A 17,702-nucleotide genomic window follows, 5' to 3' on the forward strand; every position below is an offset into this window, starting at 1 on the left:
GCTTGGCTGTTCCGGGGGCTCCCGTGTCTGCCGGAGAGGGGACACAGAAATCATCCGTCGTTCCGCAGAAGCCCCAGACGTTGCAACACGCGTTGAGGGGGCATGGGTTCAGGTCCGCGAGAGAAGTGCCGTCGGCCGGCTTCTTCGTGCCTGGAACCAGGGGGGCCACAGGTGGCGTCGGCGACTGCTGCGGGCATGGGGGGATCTCCTGTGCTCAGACAGATGAGCTGCCCGACCTGGAGATTTGCATCACAGCCGGCCCAGCCCCAGGTCTTCTTGTTGAACGACTCAATGTTGGCCACGGTGATGCCGAAGGAGCCTGCGATGGCCAAGCATCCGTCCTCTGCGGCGATCTTGTAGGTGTGGCAGCTGCCGTCGGGGTTGGGCTTGGGGCGCAAGTCGGGCAGAGTCCCGGCGCTGCAGCAGTAGTATTGGCCTGGCTTGAGCGTGGAGCAAAAGTTTGCCTGAGGGTTGAACTTGGCCAGGTTGGCGCTGGAGATGCCGCAGCGGGTCGCCAGGTCGGCACAGCCATCTCCAAACTTGACCTGCTGGGTCTTGCAGTCAGCCCTGGCATGGAGACTGCGTGGCCCCTTGGCCCCCAGAGTGGAATTGCTAGAAAGGGGAGTGATTGTGGTGTTTGTGCTGATTGTTGAGACGAGAATATCCATGCTGATGCCGGCGGAGGGAGTTGAGCCGCTGAGGCAAAGGCCGTTTGTCCAGCTCTTGACCGCAGCTTGAACGACGCCGAGATCGGGGAAGCTCGCAGCATAGGCACCAAACGTCAAGGCGGCCTTTTCAGTCTTGCAAATTTGAAAAGCAGTGCCGCCATGTTGTGCTTGATCACGGAAAGTCGACAGCATCGCAGAGACGGAGCTCTGCGCCACTTCAGCTCCTGAATAGAGGCCAACCACGGCAGAGTTTGACTTGGCAAACATGATGGTGGTGCCACACTGAGAGGCCTTTTGCAGAAACGTTGTGAGATGGCGGGTGGCCAACAAGACGTCGGTTGCGTTTGGTTTCGAGCCAGAGCCCGGGTGGGACACGCTCCCGTCGACCTCGGGAGTCACGGAAGATTTGACTGTCTTGCCGCCGCAGCTGTTTGAAACGGTGAGATTTCCATGGTCAACTCGACTGCCATCGTCTTGCAGCGGCGGCAGAGACTTTGTGTTGTATGTCTCTTGACCAGTGGACACGCAGGCCCGAATGGTGAGGATGGTCTGGGGGTCGTCGACCAAGGCTTGGACGTTGACATCGAAGATGATGGGTAGATGGCAAGTCTTGAGCTCCCTCAGGTGGTGGACGTGCGTCCAGTTGGAAGGGTTTGGACCAGCGTCATTGCAAAGGCGAGGACATTCTTCCGCGTACTGGCCATTGTAGGTGGTTGTGATGGCGCGGCACAGAGAGACGAGGTGACCCAGAGCGGCCCAGAAGGCAATTGAGCGCCGCATGGATACGCAGACTTTGCCACAGAGTAGCCGAGGGCGAACTTGGTTGAGGACAGAAATTCAGCAGCAAGAGGAAGAACCAAAGGCTTCAATATAGGACCTCGGTGGTTGACTGCCTCTGGGAGTTGAGGGTTGCAGTCCCGTGACTCTGGGCTCATCGGAGCCGATATATTCCATAGCATCTATATCCGCCGCCTCGGCATGTCCTGTTGAGCCTGATGCCGACCCTCGACTCTTGGCATCTTGTGCTGTTGGTAAGCATCGTGAGCGATATTGTGATGCAGCCGCCAGGAAGCTCATGGTGTTGAACAGCCAGTCACCCGAGATTGGCTACGCCACCCTGGATGCAACATCATACGGCCCCATGGCGGGTTCATGCAATGGGTCTTGTGTCCTTAGGGCCGGTTCCGACAAGCTTAACCAGATGCTTTGTTTTAGCCATAAAAATCTTCAACGGATATACAGGGACCTCTTGTTGTTGGTTCTTTGTGGGGAGGTGGGGAGGTGGATCGGTTCAGGGATCCGAATCCCTAAAGTTAACCAAGACGCTCGCAGATTTCCCTTTTGGGCAGCGCTTGAACTTGCCTTGGGATCTTTTGCCTGTCCAAGCCGAGATGCGGTCGATATTTCCGGACTACACACACGCTCGTTCTCAAACTCGTCTACATAGGAAACGGTGCCTTTGATTCGTGTCATCACGCGTTCTTTTGATTCTCACCTTGGGTCTCTTGTCCCGAACCTTGACCTTCCATTGCCAAACATCAGACTTTGTGCTCTGCGTCACTTGCAACAAAAGTCACTCCCAAACGCAATGCCCGGCAGCCCGTTCACGACTCCTGCCTTTCTGGACAATGGCGAGTTCTTCATGGATCAGGGCAACGTCATCCAGATGAACTGGCCAAACGTGTCCGATGCGTTTTCCACGCACGTGGCCATGGCCTCTGCCAGCTTCCCCGGCTGGGACTGGACTCGGCCCTGGCCGGGAGGCGACATGGTCGACGGCCATTCTGTGCATCTCACAGTCGCGCCAGAGGTTCTCACGGATCCGGCAGTCGTGGTGGATGCGACGACGGTGCTGTCTTCGCTGACGTTTGGCATTCCCGACAGCATGGTTTCCGGTAGAAAGGCGCTTCCCATGGACCCTTCGTGGTACATCTGCCGTCACGTCTTCATCACGACGAAGCCTGAGGCGAAGAAGTCTGCTGACGGGGGCCACGGCTGTGGCTTTCTTGAGCAGGCTTGTCTGGACGACCTCGAGTTCATTCTGAGCAACGGCTGGGGAAAGACGGACAACAACACCATGTGTGCCCAGTTGGCTTTTGATCCGTTGCCCGAGAGCTGCGGCAGCTCATTTGGATACGCGCGTCAGGATTCTTGGTGTAAGTTTCAAGACAGCTGGAAGAGATGATGGTGGAAGCGTTTCTGACAAGACTGCATAACAGTTGCCGACAACGCGGTGATAGCGAACTCTGTCCTGGGGCCTCTCGAGACGAGCCCCAAGGAACAGCAGTACAGCTGGCGGATTGGCACCGGCTATCACTCTCCCTACGATCCCATTGCCTATGAAATAGCCGCCAACAGGACCTATCTCGTGGCCACAGCCTGGGGCTACAGCAAGAAGCTAGATGCCAGTGCTAGGAAGACACCCAAAGTCACCTTGGCCTGCATCTCGTCTGGAGACGCCCATGTGCCGCCTCCTCCTCCGCCGCCGCCGCCTTCGTCGACCACTACCACGACTCCCAGCAAGCCAACCTCGACTCCTACGGCAATTCCCAACACTGACGCCTACTACGATGATTTTACCGCTGGCTTGAAGCAGTGGACTACATACGGTGACTCATTCAGCTCGGATTCTAGATTGCTTATTGCAGACTATTCCCTTGGCGACAAAGCTTTGCTAAAGAGCAGCTACTCCAACTTCACGTTCGAAGCCGACATCACCTTGCCCGGTGACTCGGGCAATGCAGGTCTCATCTTTCGCGTCTCGGATCCTAGCGACGGTGCGGATGCTTACAAGGGCTACTACGCCGGCATCAGCACGGAGAACAACGTCGTTCTGGGACGTGCATCCAATGATTGGACCCAAATCAGCCTCGTTGACGTTGATATCGCGGCCAACAAGGCTCATCACCTCAAGGTCAAGGTCCGGGAGGACAAAATCGACGTCTATGTCAATGACATGACCAAGGCATTGATCAGCGCGACAGACGGCACTTACGCTCGTGGCATGGACGGTGTGCGCCTCTATGACACAGGTGCGACGTTTGACAATGTGCACATCTTTCCGCTGGCCTTTAAAGATGACTTCGCCTCGGGCTCGATGGACAAGTGGACTACCTATGGAGGCGACTATGCGACCAAGAACGCCGCGCTGGTTGGCCAGGCGTCATCTGGTGGCAAGGCATTGATCCGCGATACGCTGTACAGCGACTTTGTCTACGAGGCGGACGTGACCATCTGGGATGAGAGTGGCGATGCTGGCCTTGTCTTCCGGGCTTCCAGTCCGTATGATGGGACGGATGGCTACTACGGCTATTACGCTGGTTTCGGCAACGGCTACATTGTCTTGGGCCGTTCTGACAACGGTTGGAATGAGCTGGCCAATGTCAACGCATCGATCCAGCATGGCACTGCTCACCATATCATGGTGCGGGCCAAGCAGAACTCTTTGTCCATCTTTGTGGACGACATGAACAAGCCGAAGATTCAGACGGGGGATGACACGTACCTTACAGGCTTGAACGGCGTAAGAGTGCATGGAACCAAGACGACGTTTGACAATGTGGTCATTTACACCATGTAGAGTACGTAGACGACGGTTGCTGTATGAATTTCACCTTTTTTATTTTATTGTAGCCTCTGGACTATTGTACCTAATGTTGATTGCGAGGTTAATTGTTGTATGAGTTGCGTTGTTGTAAATTTCTAAGCTTATTCTAAGCTTATTCCAAGCTTACCCCAACCGTAGCTGAAAAGCTGGAACCCTTTAGTTCCCGTCTTCCCGTGAAGCCACCGCTAACCTCTACTAAGAAAGCGCCGCCCAACCATCGAAATGAGCTCTTCCATGCCACCCACTTTCGGCAACCAAGTCCCCATTTCCCGTGAAAACAGCAATTTATCCGGCAAGCGTAGACTTGAAAGTTCAACCATAGCCTGCAGCGCGATGTCCCGCCCTCCCTGTCGGCCACTTCCTCTTTTCACCTAGTCGCATACAGCTTCTGTTGTTGGTTCCAGCAACTGGACCCCTGGAGAGGAGTGGAATCTCTACAAAAACCACGCAGCCGAAGCTCTAGAACTGACAACTGTAACTCTATGTTGGGTCGTTCCATGAAGAATCAAAAGTTCTCTGCTTGATTCCGTTTACCCGATACAGGATTCATATCCGAGCCTTGCGTCAAGTTATTGACTTGCGGCCCTCGTAAATTTTCCCTCGAATCAGGTCTGTCATTATGTAGAACAACTACCTATCCATATGCTTACGCGCCTGACATAACACAACAAGCTGCAAAAGGACTCCCGACGCCAAGAGCTCTAGAACTGACAACTGTAACTCCATGTTGGGCCGCTCCGTGAAAAATCAAAAGTTCTCTGCTTCAATCCGTTTGCCCGATATAGGATTCATGTCTGAGCCTTACGTAAAGTTGTTGACTTGTGGCCCTCGGAAATTATCCCTCGAATCGGTCTGTCATCTGCTCCAACAAAAAAACAAAATCGTTCGCTGTGCAATTGACTCAATGAGCTCTACCAGCCTTCATTCTACGGCGTTGTATTGACGTCGCCGCTGTCTTCTCGAATCAAGCTCATTGTACGCGGGCTTCAATCATGCGTCTACCCAGCCTATTGCTTCTCTGGCCATTGGCCCTCCTATGTCTGTCTGGCGTCCTCGCCAACCAAGACTCTTCAAAGTACGAATTGATCTTGTACTGGCGCCTCAGGCAATTCATGATTGACGCTCTCGGAGAAAAGAAAAATGTTGTCGCACCGCTATGCGAGAGCCCATGCGACTTCAAAAAATTCATGGAAACAGTCACCGTCAAGAGGAAAGGACCCAAGCTGAAGGAAGCAGACGGCGTGACCAACCGTAAAGACGCCAATGGGAAAGTACTCTATCAGTGGTACCCAGACTACGACAAAGACTTTTCCGTCTTCACCGATGACCTATTTAGCGATCCCGAGGCGGCTGCCAAGGAGATTGACAATGTTCACTTCACCGGGCGGTTCGGGAGTGAATCACAGTTCGAGGGCGCGAAGAGCTTCGATGATATCATTTCAAGTGTCACAGATGCCATTAAGAAGTCCCAGGCCGCCCTCACCGCCGCCGGGAGGGACCCCAACGGCGGGTGGTTCAAGGAGATCAAGAATCTGCTCCCGATCGTGGCCAATGCGCGTCGCTACAACCGGGCGATAAACCTGACCAAGGAGTTCAAAGCCTGGCTAGTCGAGAATCCAACGCTCAAGTTTGTCAACGTGAAAATGAGCGCTCCGATTCATCGCGCGCCAAACTTTGTCTACCAAAAGGTGGATCTCCATGGGACATATGATGCAAACCGGGCCGTGGTAGGGATAGAGAAGTGGGAATACGATATCAAGACCTTTGCTGTGGTTCAGAACTCACAGGGCAGTGCTCTAGGCCATGTCATGTGTATCCGTTCCCTTGAGAAGCTTGAGAAGAATCTGGACGCTGGATGCAAGTAAACGGCTTGCCTACCCCGAAACGAGAGGTGGTTATTGATTTTCAAATGGGCGTCTCCTCACTTTAGCAGAAATATTATATTCAGCCTACAAAGATACCTTCTCTTAGTTAATACTTGCTCTAAGTGTCATCTTCTCGCACCAATAGTTGCTTCACTCCTTTATCTGAGACCTGATATTGAAACGATTGTCTATTCGACTCGGCTTAAATATCATAAAGTTGGCGATAATCATCTTCAGAGATGCTCATAACTATCAACTTCAAAAAAGTCATTTCGAGCAATCGGATGCTGTACAGAAGGCACCATGCCCACATTCCCATCCACATCGCAGTCGTCGGTACAAAGCATGAACAGGATTTTGGGTGTAACTCGCGGTAGCTCTTTCTTGGCCTGTATAACCCAAGGATTGTCATGGTCGAATCGATTCACGTTGTCTTCACCGTCCCCCATGTAGGCCAACCGCCGGCCGTCTGGAAGCTCGTCAATAATTGGATTCCAGGCTGAAAATGGATCCCCATCAAAGGATATGCAGTTTTCCCACTTCATCTTTGCGCGCAGCCATGCAGTTGCCATCATGAGCCAGTCCACCTTTTCCGTCCAGTCTTGTACGCGAGACCGAAAGATGGGCGACAGGATGAGAGAAAATAGTTTGATGACTTCAGTTCTTTTGCGGTTGTGCATGTCTCTCTCAAAGAGGGCGTGGAAAGATCTGATGTTTTGCTCATCGTCAAAATCCACTAGTTGAACTGGTGCATCAAGCAGCAGGCCAAAGAGACCCGACGCAACGGCGTGCCTTCTTTTTGCATGTATAGTGATGAAGACCATGGTAGCGGACAGGGAGATGTTTGTAAAGGGCCTCGGACCATAGTGGGCGTACTCGTTGTAAACCACGTTCAAATTTTCATCTACAAGGTCGTCTCTGATTTCAATGCGCGGAAGCCAGCGCCTCCGGGAGACGTCTTGCAATCCCAAGTCAAAATCGAAGTAGTACTCGCAAGGTATTGACAACGGCACCGTGTCGAGCCAATTTAATCCGTCCTTGATAAACTCATCGACCAGCTCTTTATCCAACCCGTCCTCCAAAATTGCCTCGGCTGCCTCAGACGTAAAGTTAAGATGATAAGTGTCCAAACGAGGCTGGATCCATATAGGCCCCAAGTTCCAGCTATAGTTCTGCGAGACCATCTTGCCCCAGCGCATGGCGACCTGTCTTGATTCGCGACAGACTGAGGCAACGCGTGGCGGAGCAGCATTCTTGAGAGATGGTCGCACAGACCAACATTTGTGCTCCTTGCGGAGGCGCTGAACTTCGTAAGGATCGTCTCTCTGGACAACTCGATGAGGCAGACAATAGAACCAGATAGCAAGGCGAAGCTCCACTGGCAAGAGTGTGAAGTGGGGGAATGCGGTCGATTGTGTTTCCATGGTTGAATAAAAGAAATTGTTCTTGTGCCTGATTGGAGTGCGCTTATAAGTGTATAGTAAAAGGGGAAGAGATTCTCTATATGGGACATAAAGAAAATTTTAAACTTATATTACTAATCTAGCCTCTTATATAAAATCTTATAGAATAAGTAAAGGTTATTATATTTTAATGACCTAAGTCAAAATACTATTTAAATAACTTAAGTTAAAATATTCAAGGCAATTGCTTTTATTTTTCAAGCATGTACTGCCTAGGCTTCTCTTTGGGTTTATAGTAGACTGAGAAACCTAACGTCGACAACAAGCTCTCACTAAGAGAGTTCTCCTGATTACGTAATCAGATGGCTCGCGTAGCTCAGTTGGTTAGAGCTTCGTACTAATACTTCAATTCCGGTTGAAATCTTGGTAATGCGGAGGCCGCAGGTTCAAGCCCTGCCGTGAGCATTGTTTTTTTATTTGCTCGTTTTTTTCTATAATCTGTTCGTTCACTTTTCACCTTGCGTAATGGATATGTGAGTTAGCTAGAAAGATTTTGCTTAATCAAGGTATTTGAATAGCCAGAAATTTCATAGCTACAAACAAGACTCTTCGAAATCTTTAGTTGCAAGGTTGTGGATAATTTAGGCAGTGGGCCTAAAAGTTAGGCGGCGTAGGGAGATCGACAGCGGGCGGAAAGCTTAACCCGATGTCAATACGGTACCTCCACCAAGCTGTAGCTCAATTCTCGCCAGCTTCTTCCTACAAAGTTGGACCGGCAGCAATTTTTCTAAACGCTGACCTTACATGAGTAAGTATCAAACCCAGCTTCATGACAGCCTCAAACGAATGACAATCGATAGGGAGAGTATCCCTGAAAGCCGTCTCGTCTCATCGGCTCCTCATCCCATCAAACCTTGTCACGACGCTCAGCCGGGATACACCGCTCCATTCTGGAAGCTAAGTCTGGACCTGACGGAATGGGCTTGTTATATCGCTCTTTTTCCCTTCTCCCGCTTATAACAGCCACCCTTTGTTTGCGCTTTAGCGAGGATTGGGCAATCGCAATCCCTCTGCACAGCGGTCTATCATCTAGTCGGGCAAATAGTAATGATTGTCACCCTGATGGATAACGGTGCGGTTGTTAAAATGATTACCGGTGACGTCGCGCTGGTCTTGGAGAGGGCGCTGGTCCACTAGGTTGTCTCGCCATCGTGACGATTTGGCCTCGTCGCTATGAAGGCCTTGCGCCGTTTGGGGAGCAGGTACGCTAGGTCCTCTCTTGGCTTTATTCAGCCTTGCCTCGGCCTCTGGCCTATTGCAATCTGTTAGTTGCATACATCCAAGGCATTTGGGGCAGGGCTTCCCAAGTTGGTGACGAACCTCGATGCTCTTCGACCATCTTGAATCCCGTATCGGGGAGTTGGATATTCTTGAGAGGTCCGAGAAGTATCAAGAAGTGTCTCCGGTTTTGGCTTCCCTAAATCAGGTCCTTCGTCTTTCAGTCGTGTAGTCGCGCCTTTCATGGATAAACGTTGGATATTACCCAACTCGTCAACCCAACCAGTAGTCCGAACCATCTCCTTGAGGGGTGCAACAACCTTCTTAAAGAGAATTGCGCGCCTCTCTGCAATTGTTAGCTCTTCCTCTAGTTCTTCCGCCGTTTTCTGAAGGCTCTGCTCCGGAGAGTTTGGCGACTTCTCCTTCAGGCCCGGCCGAAAGAAGTTCTCGCTAGCACAGTTTGCAACAATAACGCGATATTCCTCCAACGTTTGGGTATTCTTCAAGCTAATGTCCGGCCATTTCTTTTTCTGTACTCCTTTGCGAATCTTGGATGAGGTGTCATTTATTATTCTCTCAAGGGTTGGAGGCTCAATATTGTTGGTAGATGAGGCCGGTTCTAAAGAAGCTGCTTGCCTTTCCCAACTCTTCTTTTGACCGAGCTCGTAAAGTATAGCGCCAAGTGCCAGAACACGAGGGTATCGATGAAGGAATTGCCCCGGTGGCAGTCGTTCCACGGAGTCTCTCTCTGCCATCTGCTCCAAGGAGAAGGCGTAGTATGGCGCCCAGTCAACCCCAGGCTCATCATCGTCGTCATCATCATCCTCCCTCTCTCGGAAGAGTTGAATAGACCTCGTCGTCCAAGAAACTCCCATAAAATCCGAATCATAGAATTGCCAGACAGATTTGGCGAGTATATAGGCGAGGACGAGCTTGGTTTTGGGGACTAGGGAATAGTTACTGAGCACATCGGCTAGTGAGATGCTTCTTCCATTAGCGATGTTCACTTCAATCTCTACAGCGCGTTGAAGGAGAAACAGCGTTTCGTTCCTAATACGAACAACCATACTCCCTGAGCCGATATCTCTGCCAAGGAGCTTGCAGAATTCAGAATTTGATACCACTTCTGTGGCATCGTACCGTCTCGCCTCGTCTTCAACACCATTGTAGCGTATCTTATCTTCAAATCCCACCGCCCGCGCCTTGCGTTGTTTTCTGGATTCTTTGGGTTAATAGTAGCATTTCGTATTTGGATGGGCCAACATGCCTTGGAACACGAAGTTGTAGGTGCTGCCACTCGATCTTCTCGTCATATTCGCATGATCCTCTCTTTGAGAATACCGTATGAAAAAGGATCTCATTGTCAATTGTGCCAAAGTTTGCCTGAAGCTCGAGTCTTCCCCAGTGCCTTGTCGGTATTTCCGGCGACCGATTAGGCAACCCACAATAGCATTCTGAGTATTTATTGATCACTTTATACAGTGTGTCATAAACATGCTTTGGATAACTTTCATCTTCATCTGATTTCGTCTTTGCATTCCCGGGATTTCGTTGTGATTCAGGATCTCGTTGCGCTAATTCGGCATGCCTCCTGGCCTGGTCTTTGGCTTCGAAGAAGCTTTTGAGAAAAGCAAAGTAGGGGCCAGTTATGTAGGCTGAGGCTGACGCAAACTCTTCTACACTCTTCTCTATTCCACGGAGTATACTGTTGTCTGAATCTGATCGGAAAGTTTCTGTAGAGCTTGCAGTAACTAGAGTATTAAGCTTTGGAAAGCGAGCAGAAGGCTTGTTTTGTTCGTTGGACTTGGCTAGATAGTTTATGGGGTACTTGACGCGCTAGTTAATTGGCAGATCTCCCTCATACGTGAAGATAGGTAGGATGACGGACAGTACAAACCAGCTCCAATCCACACAAGAACGTCTCCAGCTTGACCGCCTCATCATCTTGCTTGTCCCTGTAACCCCCCCTGTTCGTATTTGTCTTGACTGAATGAGATACACATGAGAGAAGTGGCTAGAACGGCCAAATTCTTAATGCGCTTCTGTCTGGAAGGGTTCATGATCCAAGATCCTCGCAATTTTGTTTGGAGATTTCCAGCAACTACTGCGACATCCTGTGCTGCACGCTGGGCAAGCTCTGCCCGTGAAAAGGGCTCCTCCATGGCCATGTATGGGAAATTATCGTTGTAGGAAAACAGGTGCGTTTGGGTGTCTGACAGCCTAGGAGTAGCGTTAGAAGGGCTTGATATCTCACAGGACAGGGCCAGCCGGCATGCAATTTAACAGACGAGCAGACTGAAACAGAAATTGTCCGTATCCGCCTATGCTGTCCTCATAGACCCACTCATGGTTTCATTGTTGATGCTTCCTGGTTTCCAACCGCGATAATTAGTGGGAGCGAATGTATGTGTAAGGCTGAAAAAGGCGGGGTGAGGCCACCCCGCAACTTATTATACGTTGATGTATGCAGCATACATGTACATGTATGTTGCCTGCCATCTACTTCAATTCAAACATGCTCCAACCCTTCTACGCGCATCTCATCTCTGTCCATAGTAAGGCTCAAGTCGCTTACAACGAGATATCAGTGCGGGCTACCCTTTGCAAAGGGACGCTCCTCGCTATTCATCAGATGCCGGCCACCAGGCCTATTTTCTGGGATAGACAGCGTACGGCTGAATGGTCGCCGTAGTCCAAATATCCCCGCATTCTACGGATACCTCAATCGCAATCATTAAAGCCCCCTTGACATTGCCCGCCTTGCACTATGGCTTTACCAGCTTCCGAGCTCCAGATGCCTGATTTTGGAGACATCCATTATGCAACAATGGGATGCATCTCTGACTTTGAGGCTTGCCTAACCATCAAGCCTCTAATGAGAGAGGGCTGGGCCGAAAGTCGACTTGCCGACTTAAATCTTTGGGCCTCAGGCGTCGGCGCACTGGCGAGGCCTGATATGTCGCTTGATCGACGGCTACAGTTTCAGCCAAAGCCTCGACTGGTTCTTATCAACCTCCTCCTAACTCTTCGGGAATTCATCAGTAGCTGCCGTACGCATGTTTTGAACGAGGCCCATGACAACAAAGAAAGCACCGACAGCAGAGCAGAGTCTGAGGGGGTCCCCCTCTCTCCTACAGAAAGAACTCCAGAGCTAACTTTTGGTGATGACTCGGATCCTACTCCAAGTTCTGCGTCATGGTTTACAGCGTTGGTTTCTGGTCCCAAGAGCGCCTCGGACTCTTCTACCGATTCCAACGTAGGAGACGAGACTGACGATCCGCATTCTGAAGTAACGCTAAAGGAAGTGATGAAAGACATTGACGATATCCTAGACCAGCTCATCATGCTTGGCTTCGCGATTCGAAAGTCGGGAACCGTCGCCAGACTACGCAAAGCCGACCTATCATTCAAACCAAGCGAGAACACGGATTTACAAGAACATCTCGAGTTCATATTACTCAAGAGCGGTGCCAGAAGGCAGAAGAAGAGGAAGGACGACGTGTGGAGCGCTTCTAGGGAAAGAATCCAGGAGGTGACCCCAGAACAGCGGCATCTGATCCTGGCAAATTTGCGGCGTCGACATAGATTCCGATATGCGAGACGCCATCAGCAAAAGTTGGACCAACTCACAGCGTATCCCCTCGTAGCGAAGACCAAACCGTTTGTATACACGCCGGAGGAGCACCAAGAAAGGACTCCCGAGTTTTACAGATCGCCCGCTTCGAATGATGCAAAGTCGCCACCGACAGAAGACTTTGCAAACACAAAATCGTCCACAACTCCGCCACAAAACCTTCAAGTCCCAGAAATGAGCGCGACGACACCTTCTGTGGCGGAAGGCGACATATTGCAAATAGCAATGCCTGCAGCGGCAGCTGCTAGTCACGTGTCGGTATCTGTCGCAACAATGCATTATCCCTTGCCTCCTCCAATATCTCAGGGGATGAGGGGATTTAAATGCCCTTGTTGTTATCAGACATTACCAGAAATGTATAAGAGTTGGTCGAGATGGAGGTATGTCTTAGTTCAACCACATCCGCTGTAATTGCTTGTTATCGAATGCTCATTAGTGTTTGAAGGAAACACCTCGTGGAAGACCTTTGTCCCTATACATGTCCCTTTCTAGAATGCCCCAGACCAGAAGCCCTGTACATCTCACGGGCAGCCTGGCGTGACCATGTGCTCCAGAGTCATGGCGCAGGCCAAAACTGGGAATGCCTGGCCTGTGTTGGAACTGGAATACCAAACAAGTTCTCATCTGCCGAGGAATTTGTCAACCACAACCGGACGAAGCATATAGACGCCATATCGGAAGATCAGATCGCCGTCCTACAAGACACATGCTGCAAAATAGTTCCTCCAAACATCTCTCAGTGCCCCCTGTGTCCATGGTCTCAAGATGAGGAGGCGATACCCGATGCCGTCGCGAACCTTGAGCATGTCGCTAATTGCATTCACGAATTCTCACTCTATGCTCTACCTTGGGCTGAGTCTTTGACTGTAGATGCAACTGACCGGTCAGATCCTGCCCTTCGTGAAAAAGTTGAAGAGTGGCTTAAGAGTACATGTACTGAAGAAGAGAGCGCCGATATTCAGAAGGTCAATATTAAGACATTCATTTTCTTTCCAACACAGTCCCTGCCAATTAAACAAGAGTGTGCATATATTCCCGAGCAATACTTTGCTGAAAGTTCCAATGAATCATCCCAGGCGGAGCGAGGGACCCTGTCGTTGGACTCTAATCTGCCTGAGGCCAGAGGAACGTTTTCTGATGACATTTCGGACAAAGTTTCCAAAGAAAGCGTGATGGACCAGATGGGGGAGAATCCCCAGAGCGTGAGTGAGCCCGAATATGCTCTTGTTCATGCTTCTGATTATATCATACGCTAATAATGGGCAGTCAACCGGGGCCGAGTCTCCTTTGCGCAAGTTGGAGCACGAAGATTATACCGTTGGATGGATCTGTTCCCTAGTAGTAGAGCACATTGCCGCACAAGAGCTCCTTGACGAAGTGCATGAGGGCCTAGAATATGTGCATCGAGACAACAACCACTACACATTAGGCAGCATCGGGATGCACAATGTTGTCATCGCCAGTCCACCCTTTTGGGCGTACAGTGCCTCGGTAGCAACTGTTGCTAGAGATATGATGCTCTCCTTTCAAAACGTCAGAATTGCTCTCATGGTCGGCATCGGTGGCGGGGTTCCAAGCAAGAGCCATGATATCCGTCTTGGTGATATTGTAGTTGGCGCTCCGAAAGATGGGCACCGCGGATTACTTCAATACGACCTTGGCGGCAACACCGAAAATGAGAGCTTCCAAATCACAGGATTCTTGGACCAGCCGCCGCCTGTTCTACAACGAGCACTAGCTGGACTCCGGGCCCAGTACAAGAGACGGAGACATCGAATTGAAGAAACAGCCGCCACTGTTATTGAGAATAACGTACTATTATGGCGCCACTATAAGCGGCCGGACCAACTCAGCGACAGGCTATATCTAGCGGAGGCCATCCACCCAAACACCAAAGAAAGCTGCCCCCTTGCCTGTGATCCACATGCTCTAATACCGCGACTCCCACGGGACAAAGATCAAGACAGCCTAGTGATTCATTATGGCTCCATTGCTTCATCAAACCAACTCATGAAGAACGCATTGCTTCGGGATAAACTTGCAGCAGAGGAAGACGTGTTATGCTTCGAGGTGGAAGCAGCGGGACTCATGGATAATTTTCCCTGCTTAGTTATTCGTGGTATATCCGACTACTCAGATTCCCACAAGAACAACGAGTGGCAGGGATATGCAGCAATGGTAGCGGCTGTGTATGCAAAAGACCTTTTATATCAGATCCCTCGTGTTACAGCGGGAAAAGGGACCATAGACATTCTTTTAGGTCAGCTAAGAGATCTCGGGTATTAACAACTCGGAGCGCATGATGCATTTCTATACTAGATATGCGAGGAGTGGCTACTGACGTGGAAAAAGCCAATCGTAAACTTTTTAAAAAAAAAATAAAGATGATCAAGCCATCCTCGACTGGCTGACACCTATCGACTACTCACTTCAACACCACGATTCCATCAGCAGACGACAAGAAGGAACAGGACAGTGGCTCCTAAGGTCTCCAGAGGTTTTTTCATGGCAGAAAAATATTAGGTAAATATTATTCTGTCTTTGCATCCCTGGAGCAGGCAAAACCATCATCGCAGCAATAATGATCGACCATCTATTAGCTAATGTTCAACGTGACCCGCATACTGGCTGTGCGTACATCTATTGCGACTTCCTGCAGCAAGATGACCAAACCGTCGAAAATTACTCGCAAACCTACTAAAGCAGCCAGCCCGGAGGCAATCATCTCTTACAAATACTATACATGATCTCTAAGAGAAATATGAGAAGAATGAGGCGCTCCCATCGCTTCTTCGGATCACGGTAGCACTCCATTTGACAGCCGCAGCATATGAAAGGGTCTTTTTTTTTTATTAATATATTTTTTTATTAAAAAGTAAATAAAAAAAAACTAATTTTAAATTTAAATAAATTTTTAAAACTTATTTTTAAATAAAAATATGAAATAATTTAAAAATATTAAAATTTATTATATAAATTATTTAATTTCTATTTAATTTATTTTTATATAATTTTCTTTTATATTTAAAAGGTACCTAAAGATAAAAGATATTTTTAAGCTATTAGGCCTACCTTCTTAATTAGGTTAATTACTGCCTGGGTTTCAATACTCTTTTCCGAACGAGCAAAACGGATAATCCTGTCCCCGACGCCCGAGACTCGCCTTGTTCAAAGAAAAAGAAGAAGAATTCTAATTACCCCCGCTCTTCGTGGATTGCCTAGGTAGGTAGGTAGGTACCAAGAAAAAACATCTACAGCGGTGTTGCTATGGACACATACAAGATGGCGACGCCAAGCACCAATAAGAAAAAATGCGGTACGAAGCTACTATCTGCATTTGTTTCTTATCATGGCACTGATCAAGATTAGCCATCCTCGGCGCAACTGGTGCCGTCGGAACTCGATTCGTGCAACTCTTAGAAAACCACCCTCTTCTCGAACTCGTAGCAGTCGGAGCATCTGCAAAGTCAGAAGGAAAGCGATATGCTAGTGTCATTCATTGGCAGCATCCCACGCCGGTACCTCCAAAGGTCGCAGATATGATAGTACGGCCATGCACACCATCATGCTATTCAGACTGCGAAATCATCTTCTCTGGCCTTGATTCATCAGTGGCTGGTGAGATTGAAATGGCGTTTCTTCAAGCTGATTTTGCCATCTTCTCAAACGCTGGAAATCATCGAATGGCTCCATTGATACCGTTGATGGTTCCAACCGTGAATCTATCACACTTGCAACTTATTCCTGCTCAACGAGAGCATTATAAGCTGCAGAAAGGCTTTCTGGTGTGCAACAGCAATTGTGCCGGTATGTATACATGTATCTTTTCAAATACCAAGGCAGTACTCTAAATGTGCTAGTTGTTGGCCTTGTGGTGGCATTCGCTGCCCTTCAAAAATTAGGCTCTATCGATCAAGCCAGTGTTGCCTCGCTTCAAGCAATATCTGGCGCCGGCTATTCAGGGGTTCCGAGTGAGTCTATGTATCGCAGCTGTTGTGGAAAAGGTAGAATACTAATCAGGTCAAGGTATGGATATCATTGACAATGTTATTCCTTATATCGCAGGAGAAGAGGACAAGATCCAGGCTGAAGCCTGCAAGATCCTTGGAAATTTTCAAAAGGATCCATCAGCTAGCATCATCAATCAGTCTATACCAATTTCTGTTGCATGTAATCGTGTACCTGTTCTCGATGGTCATGTTTTATGTGTTTCAGTACGTTTTGCTCAACGACCCCCACCAACTTTGGACCAGGTCCGGACAGCTTTAGGAGAGTATGTGTCCGATGTTCAAGTTGTTGGTTGTTTTTCTGCTCCTAAACGTGCTATTGTTGTCTACGATGAGCCCAATCGTCCTCAACCACGTTTAGATCGAAATGTTGAAGCAGGATTTACAGTCAATGTGGGAAGAATTAGGCCCGACCCAAGCGAAGTTTTTGATTATATGTTTGTTACATTAAGTCATAACACTATTATTGGGGCAGCTGGTTCATCTATTATGAACGCCGAAGCTGCAATAATGCAAGGGTACGTCTGAATGAATTGATACAGGCGGATTGTTGGTGCGAGATGGCTGCTTGAATCACTGTACGATGGTGTTTTTGTGGGAGTAGCGGCGTGCTGTATCATGGTCACAGAAGGGAGCGGCTTCCCACAGCCTTGGTGTGCTAGAACCACGTCTATAAGGAGTGAACAATACACTCTTACGCCGCGCAACCTCATCAGTCGGAAGCTTCGCCTTACATGCAGTATCACCTGGCCAAGGTTATGTAATATCCCAAGAAGCAGTAAGTAGCTTATGAAGAAGAGGGTCATACAATAGGGTGTTATGGTGTAGTAGGTTACCTAGCTACCCATAACATCCATGCTATTTATGGCCAAGTCAAGCAATTCGCGTAGATAGGATAATAGGATCCAACAGGCCGAATTATAAGGTAAATGTAACAGAAGGACCGGGCTTGTGGCTTAAACCCGTGACTACCGGAGCGGTGTTTGCCTAATCTATTAAAATAGGCCAAGGGATTCCCATTATCACAGAAGTCCAATGACGGGGCTACACTTGGCAGCATACTTTGGGCTAGAGAGAGCAGTCGACAACTTACTTCAATAGTACGATCCAGACTTGAAGGACGTATTTGGTCGGACCCCCTTATCATGGGCTGCCGAAAATGGTCACGCACCTGTCGTTGAACAGCTGATAGCGACAGGACAAGTCGAGATAGACCCGAGGGATAGACTTCGCAGGGGGC

At 49.3% G+C, this 17,702-nt stretch overlaps 8 protein-coding genes and 1 non-coding gene across 10 annotated transcripts; 6 read left to right on the forward strand and 3 right to left on the reverse strand.

Annotated features, from left to right (window-relative positions):
* Window positions 1-50: 50 nt before the first annotated feature.
* TrAtP1_001712 (uncharacterized protein) lies at window positions 51-1,448 on the reverse strand (the record flags this gene model as incomplete). Its single annotated transcript, XM_066111115.1, has 1 exon — window positions 51-1,448. One exon carries the CDS (start codon window positions 1,446-1,448, stop codon window positions 51-53), a length of 1,398 nt encoding a protein of 465 aa, XP_065967188.1.
* Window positions 1,449-1,606: 158 nt separating this feature from the next.
* On the forward strand, window positions 1,607-4,283 carry TrAtP1_001713 (uncharacterized protein). Its single transcript, XM_014085204.2, has 2 exons — window positions 1,607-2,824; window positions 2,888-4,283. Exons 1-2 carry the CDS (start codon window positions 2,257-2,259, stop codon window positions 4,246-4,248), a joined length of 1,929 nt encoding a protein of 642 aa, XP_013940679.2. The 5' UTR covers window positions 1,607-2,256; the 3' UTR covers window positions 4,249-4,283.
* A 984-nt stretch (window positions 4,284-5,267) lies between these two features.
* TrAtP1_001714 (uncharacterized protein) lies at window positions 5,268-6,140 on the forward strand (the record flags this gene model as incomplete). Its single annotated transcript, XM_014085863.2, has 1 exon — window positions 5,268-6,140. One exon carries the CDS (start codon window positions 5,268-5,270, stop codon window positions 6,138-6,140), a length of 873 nt encoding a protein of 290 aa, XP_013941338.2.
* Window positions 6,141-6,373: 233 nt separating this feature from the next.
* TrAtP1_001715 (uncharacterized protein) lies at window positions 6,374-7,564 on the reverse strand (the record flags this gene model as incomplete). Its single annotated transcript, XM_014085862.2, has 1 exon — window positions 6,374-7,564. The coding sequence occupies one exon, from the start codon at window positions 7,562-7,564 to the stop codon at window positions 6,374-6,376; it is 1,191 nt and encodes a 396-aa protein (XP_013941337.2).
* A 344-nt stretch (window positions 7,565-7,908) lies between these two features.
* On the forward strand, window positions 7,909-8,008 carry TrAtP1_001716. Its single transcript has one exon. It is a non-coding gene; the product is annotated as a tRNA-Ile (tRNA).
* Window positions 8,009-8,178: 170 nt separating this feature from the next.
* TrAtP1_001717 (uncharacterized protein) lies at window positions 8,179-9,888 on the reverse strand (the record flags this gene model as incomplete). Its single annotated transcript, XM_066111116.1, has 2 exons — window positions 8,179-8,855; window positions 8,924-9,888. 2 exons carry the CDS (start codon window positions 9,886-9,888, stop codon window positions 8,633-8,635), a joined length of 1,188 nt encoding a protein of 395 aa, XP_065967189.1. The 3' UTR covers window positions 8,179-8,632.
* Window positions 9,889-11,297: 1,409 nt separating this feature from the next.
* TrAtP1_001718 (uncharacterized protein) lies at window positions 11,298-13,711 on the forward strand (the record flags this gene model as incomplete). Its single annotated transcript, XM_066111117.1, has 2 exons — window positions 11,298-12,835; window positions 12,901-13,711. Exons 1-2 carry the CDS (start codon window positions 11,589-11,591, stop codon window positions 13,709-13,711), a joined length of 2,058 nt encoding a protein of 685 aa, XP_065967190.1. The 5' UTR covers window positions 11,298-11,588.
* Window positions 13,712-13,750: 39 nt separating this feature from the next.
* On the forward strand, window positions 13,751-14,741 carry TrAtP1_001719 (uncharacterized protein; the record flags this gene model as incomplete). Its single annotated transcript, XM_066111118.1, has 1 exon — window positions 13,751-14,741. Exon 1 carries the CDS (start codon window positions 13,896-13,898, stop codon window positions 14,739-14,741), a length of 846 nt encoding a protein of 281 aa, XP_065967191.1. The 5' UTR covers window positions 13,751-13,895.
* Window positions 14,742-15,671: 930 nt separating this feature from the next.
* Window positions 15,672-17,392, forward strand: TrAtP1_001720 (uncharacterized protein). 2 transcript variants are annotated; one of them, XM_066111119.1, is made up of 4 exons: window positions 15,672-15,771; window positions 15,825-16,262; window positions 16,316-16,426; window positions 16,482-17,392. In XM_066111119.1, exons 1-4 carry the CDS (start codon window positions 15,723-15,725, stop codon window positions 16,988-16,990), a joined length of 1,107 nt encoding a protein of 368 aa, XP_065967192.1. In that variant the 5' UTR covers window positions 15,672-15,722; the 3' UTR covers window positions 16,991-17,392. The 2 variants fall into 2 exon arrangements, with proteins under 2 accessions (XP_065967192.1, XP_065967193.1); XM_066111120.1 differs by having other exon boundaries at window positions 15,672-16,262.
* Window positions 17,393-17,702: the final 310 nt, after the last annotated feature.

Source organism: Trichoderma atroviride, chromosome 1, assembly GCF_020647795.1.
Source record: "Trichoderma atroviride chromosome 1, complete sequence".
In the NCBI taxonomy this organism is placed as follows: domain Eukaryota; kingdom Fungi; phylum Ascomycota; class Sordariomycetes; order Hypocreales; family Hypocreaceae; genus Trichoderma; species Trichoderma atroviride.

Excerpts from the sequence above, each read along its gene's own strand:
- TrAtP1_001713 (XM_014085204.2), top strand. The coding sequence starts at position 2,257 with ATGCCCGGCAGCCCGTTCACGACTCCTGCCTTTCTGGACAATGGCGAG. Across the intron at positions 2,825-2,887 it reads CGCGCGTCAGGATTCTTGGT|TTGCCGACAACGCGGTGATA; the intron begins GTAAGTTTCAAG and ends ACTGCATAACAG.
- TrAtP1_001720 (XM_066111119.1), top strand. The coding sequence starts at position 15,723 with ATGGACACATACAAGATGGCGACGCCAAGCACCAATAAGAAAAAATGC. Across the intron at positions 15,772-15,824 it reads CACCAATAAGAAAAAATGCG|CCATCCTCGGCGCAACTGGT; the intron begins GTACGAAGCTAC and ends GATCAAGATTAG. Across the intron at positions 16,263-16,315 it reads GTGCAACAGCAATTGTGCCG|TTGTTGGCCTTGTGGTGGCA; the intron begins GTATGTATACAT and ends TAAATGTGCTAG.